Source organism: Miscanthus floridulus, chromosome 11 (genome assembly GCF_019320115.1).
Source record: "Miscanthus floridulus cultivar M001 chromosome 11, ASM1932011v1, whole genome shotgun sequence".
NCBI lineage: Eukaryota > Viridiplantae > Streptophyta > Magnoliopsida > Poales > Poaceae > Miscanthus > Miscanthus floridulus.
The window spans coordinates 76,206,536-76,220,379 of record NC_089590.1 but is presented as its reverse complement, the minus strand read 5'-3'; the positions used below and the strand labels follow the sequence as shown (position 1 = coordinate 76,220,379).

The window sequence follows — 13,844 nt, the reverse complement described above, 5'->3', positions numbered from 1 at the left end:
ATATAGCTCATAACATAAATAGCCCCACATGACACCCTCGTATGATCTTGGAATGTGTGTATAAGTCTAGCTCTTGATCAAGAGCTAGCTTCTCTCTCTTCTATTAAAATATTAAAAAATACTTAGAGCTAGCTCATGAGTTAATTGCTGGAGCTGCCCTAAAAGCAAGGTTAATAACACAACCTGTTGCTGGTTGTATGTAAATTTACAACCTACATTCCAGTCCACTCATATATTAGTTGGCTCAAATATGGTCTATTTATTTATCTCATAAATTTTTTTGATTTTTGTGTATAAGCTGGCTGTAAACTTACAGCTCTTTCCTCCACCTCAGTGTGCAAAACCACCTACAACTTTTTATTATACTTGCTTAATAGTAGGTAGCATAATACCTCAGGGCTCTGCAATTTTTTGTACCTCTATTTTTTTAGTTTTTAATACGTTTATTCTAAATAAAACACATGTCAAAGTTTTAGTGTCTCTTTGGAATGTAGAGATAAAATACATGCATGAATTGAATGTCCTAACATCTTGAATCCTATGGATCGAAAAATACATGGAACTGTAAGATCAAATGTTCGGATGAAGTGCAAGAAACACGAAAAAAAATCGATGAGAACGTGATACAAAGGCAACTTTCCACGAGGTCCAAACTTTTGGTAGAATTCCTCCAAAATTCCTATAAAACAAGACATCTCGTATGAATGTCATAGGTTTTGTAACAACCCAATCTTTTTATCTCAAAGGGGATCATATGAATTTTTCCTATAGAATTCTAATCCTCTAGGATATCTCCATCTTTTTTTCATTTGTTCTAAAGGAAACGCAAGACGTGTTAACATCTTGAACAATTTGTATCTATCGTTAGATACAGTCAGGGCTGTTGTACGATGAGAACCCAAAATTGAACATGGTTGAGTCCTATGATGGTCCGTTTCAGTTAGTCATGACTCATGTGAGCCGCCGCACGTGTCACCTCTTCAGTAAACAATTGGAAGCCAAACCCGTCAATTTTAGATCAAGAACAAAAAAAGTTTGTCACAAGGAAATGAAGTTCGCTGTTCATGAATTCTTGATCGGTAAAAACTTCTTGCATAAAACCCCCAAATGGCACTAACACTGTTACATAGTACTTACATGCTAAACTTCTCGCATCTCTGATACGATCTTAATCCTACAGCATACTAAGATTTGCATACATCACATACATGTGATTAATACTTAATGCATCTTGCAACTATGGTTACAAGCATTGCAGTTTCCATGTCCAACGCAAAGCTCAAATTTGAAGCATCGCAGAAGTTAAGTTGCCTGCAATCTACAAGGCTACAACTTTCAATAGCCGCTACTAGCCTAGTACTGGTCAGCAGCGTCAGAGCAGGCAAATACCCAACCAGAAAACAATGGTCAATCATCAATGCCTCAATGGCAAGTTTGGCAACTACGGCACTCGTGATAAGAAAGGCCAATCTCAAAATCCAGAGCTCGTCGCAGGCGGTGACAGTGGCGGCGGCGGTTGATCAAGGGAGTCGAACATGTCCGGCGGCAGGTCCTCGAAGAAGTTGTCGGGCGCCGCGTCCGGAAGCTCGGCCTTGACGCCGCCGTGCGGGTACTCCGTGCCGAAGAACGGGAGCATCATTGGAGCGGGTTGCGTCACCGGCAGCAGCTCCTGGTAGGCGAGATGGTCCATAGCGCCGGCGTTGGCGAACCCAGGAGCCATGTTCCAGCCCGCCGGTGGTAGCCCTGGGAAGTCGAGCAGAGGGTACGGAGGCTGGTCGAACGGCAGCAGTGGTGGCAGTGCGGCAGCGTTGGACGACGAGCACGCGTGGCTGTCGGAGGGCAGCGGCAGTGCTCCGTCGAAACCGACAAGCCCGGAGCCTGCCCAATCGTACGGGGCCAGTGCAGCACTCTGCGCGTCCATGAATGGTGTTGCTGCGCTGCATAGGTGAACACCAGGGGAGCTGCCCTCCAATGGAACTTTCTGTGCGTCCATGAATGGTATTGCTGCTCTGCATGGGTGAACACCAGAGGAGCTGCCCTCCAATGGAACTTGATCCAGGCAGGGAACCTGACGACGCATCAGGGATTCATGTTAAAAAAAAGAAGAAAATGCCATCAAATTCCAAACTGCAAATTATCACTTCTGAAAATTTATGTCAGTGAATTGCGAGGGACAAGACTTGTAAAACAAGTAGCCAAGAAAGAGGAGCGGGCAATGTGTGCTGCAAACTTGCGAGGGCTTTACCACGGTGGCGGGTCGCGACTCCAGAGAGGAGGCAACAGGCGCCTGCGCCCTGGCGCTCCTGCTCCTGCTGGACCGGCCGCGGAGAGGCGTTCCCAGCAGCCTGGCGAGCCGCTTCTGGCGGGTGCTCCAGAAGTTCTTGACGTCGTTGTCCGTCCTGCCCGACAAGTAGGTGGAGATCCTCGCCCACTTGTTCCCGAACTGCGCCTGCAGCTCCAGCACCACCCGCTCCTCCTCTGCAGAGAACTTGCAGCCACTGTTGCAAGGCGCCCGATCACCACGGTGAATTTGTGATGAACCGTGCACAAAATGCAGAACACAACAAATCAAGCGCAGTGCAGAGAAGAGAATACGAGGGGTGGGAGGAATGGTTCAGGATCAGTGCAGCCTAAACCTAAGCAAAACGAAATTATGACAACTAGAATTGCATCAATTATAACAATGCAAATGCAGTTAAGAATTCACAGTGCACTCAAACTAAGCAACACGAAGGAGAAGTGAATCAGAGGGGAGAAAACAAAGGGAGGGGGTTTGCGCGTACGTCTTGAGGTCTGGCCTGAGCTTGTTCACCCAGCGGAGGCGGCAGGACTTGCCGGTGCGCGGCAGGAAGCCTTTGGATCGAATGGAGCTCCAGTCCCGGGGCCCGTGCACGCGCACGTGCTCCAGCAGCACCGCGTCCTCCTCCGCCGTCCAGTGCCCCTTCCGCACCGCCTCGCCCCTGCCCGCCGCCGCGTCCCTCCTGCCGCTGCCTCCGCCCCGCCGCCGGGCGCCGCCAGGTGCTCGAGCCATTGCCTCCACGCTAAGCGATCTCGCAGGCAGTCGAAGTGTTGCGGGAGAGCGCTGTCTGTGTCGTCGTGCTCCTTATGGGGCCCGGGCGGGGGCGAGCGAGTGGCGCACGTGGCGCTGTTGGGGGCGTCCGGCTGGGATCCGACGGACGGGTTTGATTCCCAAGGGGCGCCGCCAGCGTCGATGGAGCGGGCGCACGACCGCGGGTGGTTAACCGCTCGTCCCACCCCCACGACCTCCGATTTCCGCGGACCAAGGAAAGGAAAGGATACTTCGTGCCTACTGTCTAGCCTCCGACACATGGCGTGGGAAATAAAACATTTTGTTTTGTTATTGCAACCTGGCAAAAATCCAGGCGTTCTTTTGCCGTCCGATCAGGAACTTACGAATTGCCATCCTTCCAACCCAACCTATGTTTGGTAAAAGTCGATTTCAACTAGTTTGCATTTTTTTCTCATCAGAAAAGAAAATCAAACAAAGGATGCAAAGTAACTTCGGAGTATGTGTGCTCTGTGGAAACAAGGTGGAAATAAATTTCGAGGGATCAGAAATAAGCTTGTGGTACAATACAAGGTACAACAGTGATCTTATTACTCCTCTGCATTCTGAATTTCTGAATTCAGAATTCAGAATGATGCACGCTTAGCTCTGAAACGTGAAGCAATCCACCCCCTCAGCATTCCGTAGTTTCCTAGCAGGGCTGAGAAATCCTCATCCAAATCACAGTTGCAGCGTGCTGGTCAGTCACTGCCTCCCGCTCGGCGAGGAGGAGCTCCCATCCACCGCCGGATGCTCGCGCCCACGCCCTTCATCTCCTCCACCTGCAGATACACACATCACGCGCACCAGGTCAGCGAAAATTCGAGCAGCAAAATCGTTCGCCGTACGGGGACGGAAGCTTCGATTAGACGCCTCACCGATCCGACGCCCGCGGCAAGCACCCCAGCGGCGACGGCGGTGGCGCCGGCGCCGACGAAGAGGGAGGCGATGGCGAATGCCTTGAACGGCATCGCCACCGCCGTTCCGCCCCTGCCGCGTCGGAACCACGCGACCCCGGCCGCGGCCTGAGCCGCGCTCGCCGCAGCCCACCACGGCCACCTCTCGGCCTCCCCGCCGCCGCCGCCGCCTCGGTCGTCCATCCCCGCCGCCGTCACTAGGGTATTCGGGTTTCAGCTTCTGGAATGGCACCCTATACAAGCCCGAAACTGACCGACATGTGGAGCCCTCATGGAAGTATCCAACTGCCAGCTCACTGACATGTGGGATAGGTCCCCATCGAAGCGCCTGTATGAGCAGATCGCGGTAAGCTTACCACCCAGGCACCGGCGGACTCGCCAGTCCGCCCCTGTATCCAGTCAATCGCGACGCCCGCTTCCATGGATTCCATGAGGCGGAGTTCCGTGGGGCTTCTCATAGGGCTCCTGCTAATTCGGTTCAATTGGTGCTCGGTAAGCGTAGATCCGAATCGATTTGGTCTGTGGAATTGTATTGTTTTTTTGCATCAATTGATGACGGATTTCAGCTGTTGGGGTTTGTGGGGGTGCAATCAGGTGGTGGGCGGCGAAGGCGCGGGCGAAGTAGGCGTGGCGTTCCCGGTGGTGGTGAGCACCTGGCCGTTCCGGGAGGCGGTCAGAGCGGCCTGGAGGGTGGTTTCGGCCAGTGAAGGCGGTGGTTCGGCCATCGATGCTGTCGTCGCTGGCTGCTCCGCTTGCGAGGAGCTCCGCTGCGATGGTACAGGTCAGTCCCTGCTCCCTTGCACGTGCCGTTCTTCTTATGGCAATCGAGCAAGGCCACAATTGTAGCTCACGAGACCGCCAAACTTGCGTGGCAATAGCGATGCTTCTCTCTGAAGTACATATTGAAGAATCAGCAGTACCACATTGAATCGAAACATGATGCAACATCAGGGATTACAATAGAAATGGGTTGTTAAATTCATGGTTTATATCAGGACTATCTATAGTTGTATGCCAACATTGCTGTTTGCATCTGTAGTTCTCCAGCAGTAAAGTAAAGCTCTCTGTATCAATTGCATATGTTGTTCAATGCCTGGTGCCACACCTTTAGAGCTCTTTTTTCCTGCATTGTCCCATCACAAGGGCTTATGCGTGAAACTGGTTCAAAATTTGTATACCTATATCAAACTGGATTTGGATTTCTCTACATACTATACATGCGCTTCCATGGCTGTTATACTTTAACATTCAAACATGCAGCCAAAATATTTCTCATATACCATTGGTCCCTTTTGAGTTCCCCTAGTGGTACATTGAACCCAATTTTGTCCATTCATTTGATGAAGTAAATGGATAAACAATGGTTGCAGAGCTTAAATGGACCTTTTCCAGTTATGTGGCCTTATTATGTTGGCAATACTAAAAGATTCTAGTGATATGCGTGCCTGCATAATTCTTAACACGTTGCTTTACATCGAGTTGTGAAACAAAATAATGGTAAGTCTGAGGTGTTAATCTTTGTGGTTTTACATTGCCTAAATTATTTTTCTCTTATGCAATTACAAATGTAAAACAATCAATGCACAAAAAATCCTTAAATGGTTAGCAGTGCTGTGTGAGGATAACACGAATTGCAACTGCTATTACATGTGGTTCACAGTGTTTTAACCCCTAATCCATTTATGGACAGTTATGGTCAAGCAGCCCTGCTTCTTGTTTTTTACTTATTAATTTGAACAACTTGCCTATTTTTAGCATGCATCTTGAATATATCAACCTGGTTATAATTTTAGTTATTTTACATGTCATGCAGTTGTTGTTGTTGTTGTTGTTGTACATGTCATGCAGTTGGTCCAGGTGGAAGTCCAGATGAGAACGGTGAAACTACCTTAGATGCTCTTGTCATGAATGGGGTAACATCTGCTTTACATACTCATGCTGCAGTTCAGATTGATATTTTATATTTTATTTTATTCCATCATTCATAGTGGATGCATATTGCATTATTTTTGCTTAAGTAAACTGTCAGGCAACAATGGAAATTGGAGCTGTGGCAGCCATGAGATATGTGAAGGATGGAATCAAGGCAGCAAAGTTGGTCATGGAGCACAGCGAGCATACTCTGCTCGTTGGAGAGAAAGCAACAGCATTTGCAATTTCAATGGGTCTTCCAGGACCAACTAACCTCAGTTCACCAGCGTCAATTGAGAAATGGGAAAAGTGGAGACAGAACTACTGCCAACCAAACTTCTGGAAAAATGTTGTTCCTGTCGGTAAGTGTGGTCCATACCATCCTATCAATTTATCCTCAGTTGAAGTTGAGGACTCTGTAAAGAATGGGGTAGAGGGGAGTCAAGGTGGTCTCTGCCAGGGGTATTATGAAAGTGATAATTTTCTGGAGCCAATAAAATCTCATTTGAAGATTGTTAATCGCCACAACCATGATACAATCTCTATGGCCGTGATTGACAAGGTAGTTATAACATTCGACATTAGTTGACTCTTTCTGTTATTGTGAAACTAATATCTTTGTTATTTTCCATTAGATGGGCCATATAGCAGTTGGGACATCAACCAATGGTGCTACATTTAAAATTCCAGGAAGGTGAGCATTTTGATTACTGTTGGTTGACTTCACATCACATCCCAACCGGCTTATCATAATTTTAACTAATCATGGACACTAAATATACTAGTTGCTGTTGATGGCTAGTTAAAATTATGGCCAGCTGTTTGGGCCCGGTTTCACTCAAACTGTTTAGCCAGGACCTGTCTTAGCTAAGTGTGTGTGTTTTCCCTGTAACTCTGGCATTTTATTCACCACCTTTTTGTGTATCTAATTCGTTTGTACCTTACCATTTCATGCATCTTTCCTATGTTTTTTTAGTGTGGTATCTAGTCACTGTATGAATCAGTCAGATCCTCTTGTCTTGTTAAGTGGTATTATATATTTGAATCTCTCTGTGTTGGATAATGATGTAAATCCACCAGCTGTATTCTTTTTCTATGTACCAACCATGTTATGCATTTTGCATTTTTGTTACGTGTGCTTAAACCATTTTTGCTATATGGTGAAACATGTCAGACTAGACCTCCTTTCTATAAGCCAGTGTCAATGTCATCCATTATTCCCCTAGAAACCTAAATGTTGCCCATTGAACTGCGACTCCTTGCTTGGCATGGTACCTGCTTATTCATTTTTGTAACCATATAACCCATAGAAAAATAAAACCTAATGAATTCATCTTTCTGTGAGAGGCCAATTGAGTTAAAAAATCTTCTATTTTTGACAACTGAACAAATTTGGTGAAGAATTCTCAATTTTTCTCTTTAGACTCCCTCCATTCCAAATTATAAGACATTTTGGCTTTTCTAGATACGTAGCTTTTGCTATGCACTTAGATACACACTATGTCTAGATACATAGTAAAAGTAATGTATCTAGAAAAGCCAAAACGTCTTATAATTTGGATGGAGGGAGTAGTTAGTACTGACTACTGACCAATCATTTGATTCCAGGGTAGGCGATGGCCCAATACCAGGATCTTCTTCATATGGTGATGATGAAGTTGGGGCTTGTGGAGCAACTGGTGACGGTGATATTATGATGCGCTTCCTTCCATGGTAATGAAAACATAATTTGTGATTTTGTGTTAAAAATGACATGTGAAAAAAGATCACTCAGTGTGATGTCTAGCTTCTCAATTAGAACCGGATTAGTTGCTGCAAGCTGCTATTTTCTTTGAAAGAAAGAGAGATGACAGAGTTGTGCTCTGGTTATTATGATGTTCTTTTTCCCTCATGTTTTTTCAAGTGTAGCATCCTAATCATGATGGTATGCATTGCAATCATCTTTGGGCATTCAACTTTAAAACAGTCCCTGCATATGCAATAGTAAACACTAATGCTGGTAACAGCTTATGCTAACCGCGTTCTCTATCCCAACTTTATTGACTCTCATGCACTTCATGCCAATCTTATTATAAATTCTGTTGCAGCTATCAAGTGGTAGAGAGCATGCGACAAGGGATGGATCCTCGAGACGCTGCCAAAGATGCTATATCAAGAATTGCCCGCAAATATCCGGATTTCATCGGTGCTGTATTTGCAGTCAACAAGGAAGGAGTGCACGCCGGGGCATGCCATGGATGGACATTCCAATACTCTGTACGGAATTCCAGCATGCAGGATGTGAAGGTCATTACAGTATATCCTTAGCAATGGCAATTCACAGGAAACAAGCTTTATCAGCAGGTAGAATATTTACTCGTGGTGATGAACATTATTTTTTTCACAACTGCCCCTGTTGATGTCTTAAAAATGTCCTGTGCGGATTATTCCAATGTTTTCTTAAAGCCGGTTATTTTTAAACTAGTAGTACTATAATCTACCAATTTGACCTTAGTTTTTTTTTCTTCTATAAAAAGTGTTGAATGTCTTCCAAACCTCTTCCATTGGATCTGCCCTGTTTCAGAGTTGATTTTAGACTTGCACATAGTCAACTTCGTAGAAACCAACTATTATGTTTATAATAATATCGTAGTTGTTGTAATAATTTAATAAAAGTTGAAGCTGCACAGACCATTTTAGACATTAGTGGTTCCCCTGCTTAAGAGGACTATGGTGCTCCAGCTCTCAAGATTCCTGAAGCTGGGGGGATCTCTGCTTGCTGCTTCGCTTTTGTTTTTGCATACAGTTTCTTTTGTTTGTTTGTCGTCAGAGTTGGTTTATATTAACAAAAGGATACTAATATTTTGTGTTAATTCTTTATGAATAGACTCTAGCAGTACGCACTTTGGTCAATAGTTTTATTTATTCTTTTATCATCTACGAAAGGATAAGCCAATTGCACGTCTTGCCTAAGAGTGCACGTTCTTCAGTTGAGGGGTGTTTCTTCTCTCTCAAAGCTCAATTTGCTGCTTGTTCTGGATCGATGGGACCGGGATCAGAAGCAGGCTTTGCTGTAGTGGGAGTAGCTCGGAGGCGCGGTGGATCTTCGAAAGAGTCTCACTCGCTCACCAGCTACTGGTGGAAGTAGCTCTGATTAGTGGTGGGATGTTGCGGCGGCGGTGAGCAGAGAGAAGGAGAGGGTTACTGCCTATCAGGCCGCTTAAACGTTTTACAGTTTCTTTGTCGTCCGAGTTGGTTTATATTAACATAAGGATACTAATATTTCGTGTTGTTTCTTTATGAAATAGACTCTAGCAGTATACCTTTGGTCAATAGTTTTATTTATTCTTTTATCTTCTACGAAAGGATAAGCCAATTGCACGTCTTGCCTAACGGGCTATCAGGCCGCATAAATGTTTCTTTTTTCGGCAATTAGTATTTGTTGTGGTTAACGATGCCCATTGTCGACAATTATAGCAGTTTCACCTTTCGTTTTCTTTTCTTTTCTTGTGCTTATATTCTGCAACCACGTCAGCACGACATGAATGTGCGTTATCCACACATTTTTTTTGAAATAAATATCCAAAGAATGCTGTGTTGTCACGTCTTGCGCTACTGGCTTCTGTCAACGTTTGAGCTCCGCCGCTCCTATGATGGCCCCCAAGTTCCCGAAGAGCCATTTGCGTGTACTACAGTCTACAGATTCCTAGTAGTTTTGTGTGTGTGAAAAGTTGACTAGTGGCATTTAACGAACTCGACTACTGGAGTAAAATAAAATTTCAAGAATCTGGAAACAAATGGTTCTAGCCTTCTAGATCCAGGAATCGGCGGTGGCGGTCGGTGAGGGTTATTGCGCTGTCCATGGTTTAGTGGGTAAACCGTAGACGGCGGAATGGTTGGCAAATGGTTTCCCGACCCGGGACAGCCAGTACTCTATTATTACGTAGGAAGCATCTTATCTTTTGTTTCCGGACCCGGGACAAGATGGTAATTTTTTGGACGGAGAGAGTGAGGTGGTGCACGCAATAGCAAATACACATTCATCCACGTACGACGATTGTGATGAAATGAGACCCTCCAACGGCAACGATGCCGTCACGTCAAGTGGGCCTGCACTGCAGATACAATACAACCCCAGCCCCTCGACAGTACAGTACTACATGCCCCGTTGTCTAACATGGGCGGAGCACGGTTGATTCGATTAGAGGAGACACTAAATTAGTCGCCGTATGAATAATAACCTTGAATTGACAAATAAAGCTTCTATAATGAAGAGCTTGCTTCACTGAGGAGTGAGGAGCTAGCATTTAAGGCCGGTTATATATCCTCGCAAGCAACTCTCCGGCTACAACTACAAGGCAAAGCAACGCTTATCCAATAAGTGAAGCAAGCCGCCGGCCGGTCATCCCTTGTCGCTGTGGTGCAGTGGAGGTCAGGAAGGTTAGGCAGCAGGGCCCAGAGGAGCTCGGAGAGTCGGAGGTCGGAGTGAATCCCGAAGAGGCGAAGAAGCCTGCCTGCCTGCAGCGGAAGAATCAAAGCCGACGACGACGATGCTGATCCTGGACCTGGCGATCTGGATTATCCCGGTGACGCTCGTGTTCGTGCCGTGCCGGCGGCTGGTGGTGCTGGTGGCCAGGCTGCAGGAGCTGGAGGAGTGCATCATGCGCCCGCCGCCGCCGCTCATGGACTCGTGGGCGTGGGGCCGCGTCGGCGGCCTGCACACCATGGGCATCATGATGTGAGGTGGGTCGGAATTCAAGCGCGGGTGCGCGGGTGCTCTGCTGCGGTCTGCGGAGGCGATCGAGGTTCGAGTTCAACCCTGCAAGCCGCAATGGAGGTGCGTACGGGGTGAGGTGAGGTGGGGGAGAGAGAGGGAGACCTCAGTTTTACCTAGGAGGTGGCAGCTTCTTCGATCCGGTTGGTACGTCGCCGAGTTCATATTCTGTGCAGTCTCTCAGTCTGGGTATGAATGGATGTACTCCGATCCTGTCAGGTTTTTTTTTTTTTTTGTGTGTGTGTGTGTGTTATTGTGCAATGTTGGTCCTGTATGTAATGTAAGAAAATGTAGATACCTGCAGTCCTGTAAACATGTCATTCAGACATTGATTCCACTTTTATTTTGCTGGGCTCCATTCAGAAACATACCTGAACTTCATTCACAACGCATGTCCATGGCCATGGCCATGATTCAGGGAGCTCTGTTGTAGCTTTAGCTTCCCTCTCACTCTCAGTGCACAAAGGTTTCCTGGCACTGACGCTAAACAGGGCTGAATTTGCCGTTGCAACCCGGCGACAGAGGCGCCTTATCCGGGAGGGACCACATGTGTTTTGCGTAGTACGTACAGGCTACAGAAGCAGTACGGTGGCTGCGCGACGCCGACGCGCGGGGCGCGGTCGACCTCGGGGAGGAGATCGGAGATCGGCCCTCCGCCCGATTCCGATCTGGTCGTTCGTCCTGTACTCCGGTGGCAGCAATCACACGCACCCCGCTCCCCGCGTCGGCCGAACGCCAGAACCGGCCGTCCTGTTCCGCTGTCAGCGTCTGCTGAGATGGAAATTCAAAAAATATCTCGACGCAGCGGAACCCGAAGAGGAGCATCCAAGCGTGCGGGTGACACGACATCAGATTATGTCCCTCCGTCGACATTCAGAAAACAAGTTGCATCATTCAGAAAAGGTACTGCATGATGCAACTCTTATTTTTCTGAATGAAATCTTTGACGTACCAATTAGGATCATATCTTCCTTCTGTTTTCAGATTGCCTTTTTTTTTCTAGTATGGAGATATCTCATGTTTCAAAGATGCTTATTGTTTCTGTTGGCCAGATCAATTTGTAACCATGATACTTTCTTTTGATTCCATCAGTGTAGTAGTATTTCTGAACTTAAATTTGATGCAGTACATCTATTGCTCCAAACAGTTGTTTGTATGTGTTCTAGAGTTTTCCTTTCATGTGAAAGCTGAATAAATATTGGGTCTTAAATATATTAAATTATTAATATTGCAACTTATAAGTGGATATACAAATTGACATCGAAATCGGTACTCAAGGCAACTTATTTTTCTTTTGATGTTTAATCACTATTGGTCTTTATGCAGGATCCCTGACCCTGTCTGCATTTTCAGTTGCCAAGGAGCAGAACAAGAAGCTCATGGTGTCCTTCATCAATGGGGAGAGGCTGCTAAGCCATCAACCGTGAGAGAGGACAAGCTTTGATGTCAGTTGTTCCGTGGGAAGAGAGTAAAACCTCTCTACTTCATGCAGCACCTGTTTGGAGAATCAGGTGACATATATGCAGAATTGCAGATACAAGGATGCCAAGTAATGCCAAGTTTTGTTAAATGCAGGTTCTTAGAAGCTCCACTGGAACAGCGGATCGCAGTGGGAGAGATAACGCTGCGTGGGCAGTGGGCAGTGGGCAGGATGGCATCCTTCCTGGCATTGAGCGAGTAATTAATCTGAATTTTGAAGGGGAGAGTTGAACTATGATGTTTGATCCATCATCCATGTACTTTGTGAATATGTTGCCTTACTTTACATGCCACTGGATTGATATTTTGGTGCTTGAAATGACGGTATCATTTCTCTCTCCCTAATTTACATCTAGTGTATTGATATGTTGGATCGGGTTGACCAGATAAAATTTAAATCCCAGTTTACTTGTTATTATATCATAAAATGTGACTGTGAATACATAGGAAAAGAAACCGTCAATTTATCTCAAACTTCATGCATCAACACTCGGCATAAGAAATAGGACATAAAATATTCTTAAAAGTAAGAGTGCTTCACGGGATTAAAGAAGCCAACAGGGATAAGACGGTCATTTCACATGTCATTTATCACCATTACATTAAAATCAAAAGCAAACGTTAGGGCCAAATTGGGTTCAAAATAAATCTGATGTCAAATAATGGGCAAGAAAATGTTTTGGTATAAAAGAAAAAGAAAATGTTTTTTCAGGACCAAGGAACGAAGTCAATCATTTTGTTTTTGTAGGATCAGTCAATCAAGTCAATGCACGTGTGCTATACTAATATATGGGCCGTGAGGCCTACAATGAGTCGGCGTTTGCCACACGTCAGAGGCCCATGACGCTGCTGCGTCTCGGGCTCGGCCCAGCCACCCAACCGCACGGCTGCCTGCACAGTGCACAAAACTACTACCGCAACACGCTTACGCAATGCACGTCAAGAGCTCGTCTGCCACTGCCAACCATGTCGGGGAGTGACTGGGACAACGTAATGCCGCACATCCCTTCGTTCAACGCGGCCATGATAAGCTCTCTGAGAAACGCGGCCATGATCACTCCCTCAGGCCTCAGCCCTCAGGGGAGCTAGCTCTGCAGGCTGCAGGCAGCAGGCTCCAACAGCATCATGCCAATGAAACTTCGGCGCACCTTTAATTTAGCTTTCCACGGCTCATCAGATTTCATGAGGTGACCACCGAGCGAGCGAGCACCAGACATCACCTGCACAGCAGCACAGGGCAATCCGAGCGCGAGCGCCCAGTGCGCGGGAGACGGGCGGCCCGGGCGGCGTGCGATCGAGCGTGGTCAACCGATCGATGAGCGGGCGCGGCACGGTTTCTCATCGGTGCTGTCGTGGCAATGATGATCCGGGGCCAGCGCCATGATGAGGAAGCGTGCATGCGCAGGAGAGCTGCGCGGCAACCCGGTGGCGGTGGCTGTCAGGCCGACAGGGCTCTCGCCTTCCTCTCCACCCGTTTCAGATTGGCGTTGCCTGATGCACTTATGGTGAGACAGTTGCTACCTACTATAGCTGCCTGCTGCAGCGCAGCTAGTCGTCATCTTTGGTCCATATCATCGTGTTCCTTGCAAATCAAGCTACTCCACGTACCCAGCTTTCGGATCCAATGGCTCTCGATCGATCGGCCGGTCGCCGGCCGGCCCCGAGTGATAACTGATAAAAGCCTTCACCGTCAGCTCAGCTGAGACTTCAGTGCGTT

At 46.9% G+C, this 13,844-nt stretch overlaps 3 protein-coding genes across 4 annotated transcripts; 1 reads left to right on the top strand and 2 right to left on the bottom strand.

Moving 5' to 3' along the window:
- Positions 1-1,108: 1,108 nt before the first annotated feature.
- On the bottom strand, positions 1,109-3,256 carry LOC136494779 (probable transcription factor MYB58). Its single transcript, XM_066490955.1, has 3 exons — positions 2,784-3,256; positions 2,246-2,498; positions 1,109-2,068 (listed from the first exon to the last, which is right to left on the bottom strand). The coding sequence occupies exons 1-3, from the start codon at positions 3,029-3,031 to the stop codon at positions 1,472-1,474; spliced, it is 1,098 nt and encodes a 365-aa protein (XP_066347052.1). The 5' UTR covers positions 3,032-3,256; the 3' UTR covers positions 1,109-1,471.
- Positions 3,257-3,523: 267 nt separating this feature from the next.
- Positions 3,524-4,254, bottom strand: LOC136491263 (uncharacterized). The gene is made up of 2 exons (XM_066487522.1): positions 3,946-4,254; positions 3,524-3,849 (listed from the first exon to the last, which is right to left on the bottom strand). Exons 1-2 carry the CDS (start codon positions 4,165-4,167, stop codon positions 3,769-3,771), a joined length of 303 nt encoding a protein of 100 aa, XP_066343619.1. The 5' UTR covers positions 4,168-4,254; the 3' UTR covers positions 3,524-3,768.
- Positions 4,255-4,272: 18 nt separating this feature from the next.
- On the top strand, positions 4,273-9,665 carry LOC136491262 (probable isoaspartyl peptidase/L-asparaginase 3). 2 transcript variants are annotated; one of them, XM_066487520.1, is made up of 8 exons: positions 4,273-4,476; positions 4,579-4,765; positions 5,833-5,897; positions 6,014-6,457; positions 6,531-6,589; positions 7,504-7,608; positions 7,983-8,238; positions 8,821-9,665. In XM_066487520.1, the coding sequence occupies exons 1-7, from the start codon at positions 4,405-4,407 to the stop codon at positions 8,200-8,202; spliced, it is 1,152 nt and encodes a 383-aa protein (XP_066343617.1). In that variant the 5' UTR covers positions 4,273-4,404; the 3' UTR covers positions 8,203-8,238; positions 8,821-9,665. The 2 variants fall into 2 exon arrangements, with proteins under 2 accessions (XP_066343617.1, XP_066343616.1); XM_066487519.1 differs by lacking the exon at positions 8,821-9,665 and having other exon boundaries at positions 7,983-8,771.
- Positions 9,666-13,844: the final 4,179 nt, after the last annotated feature.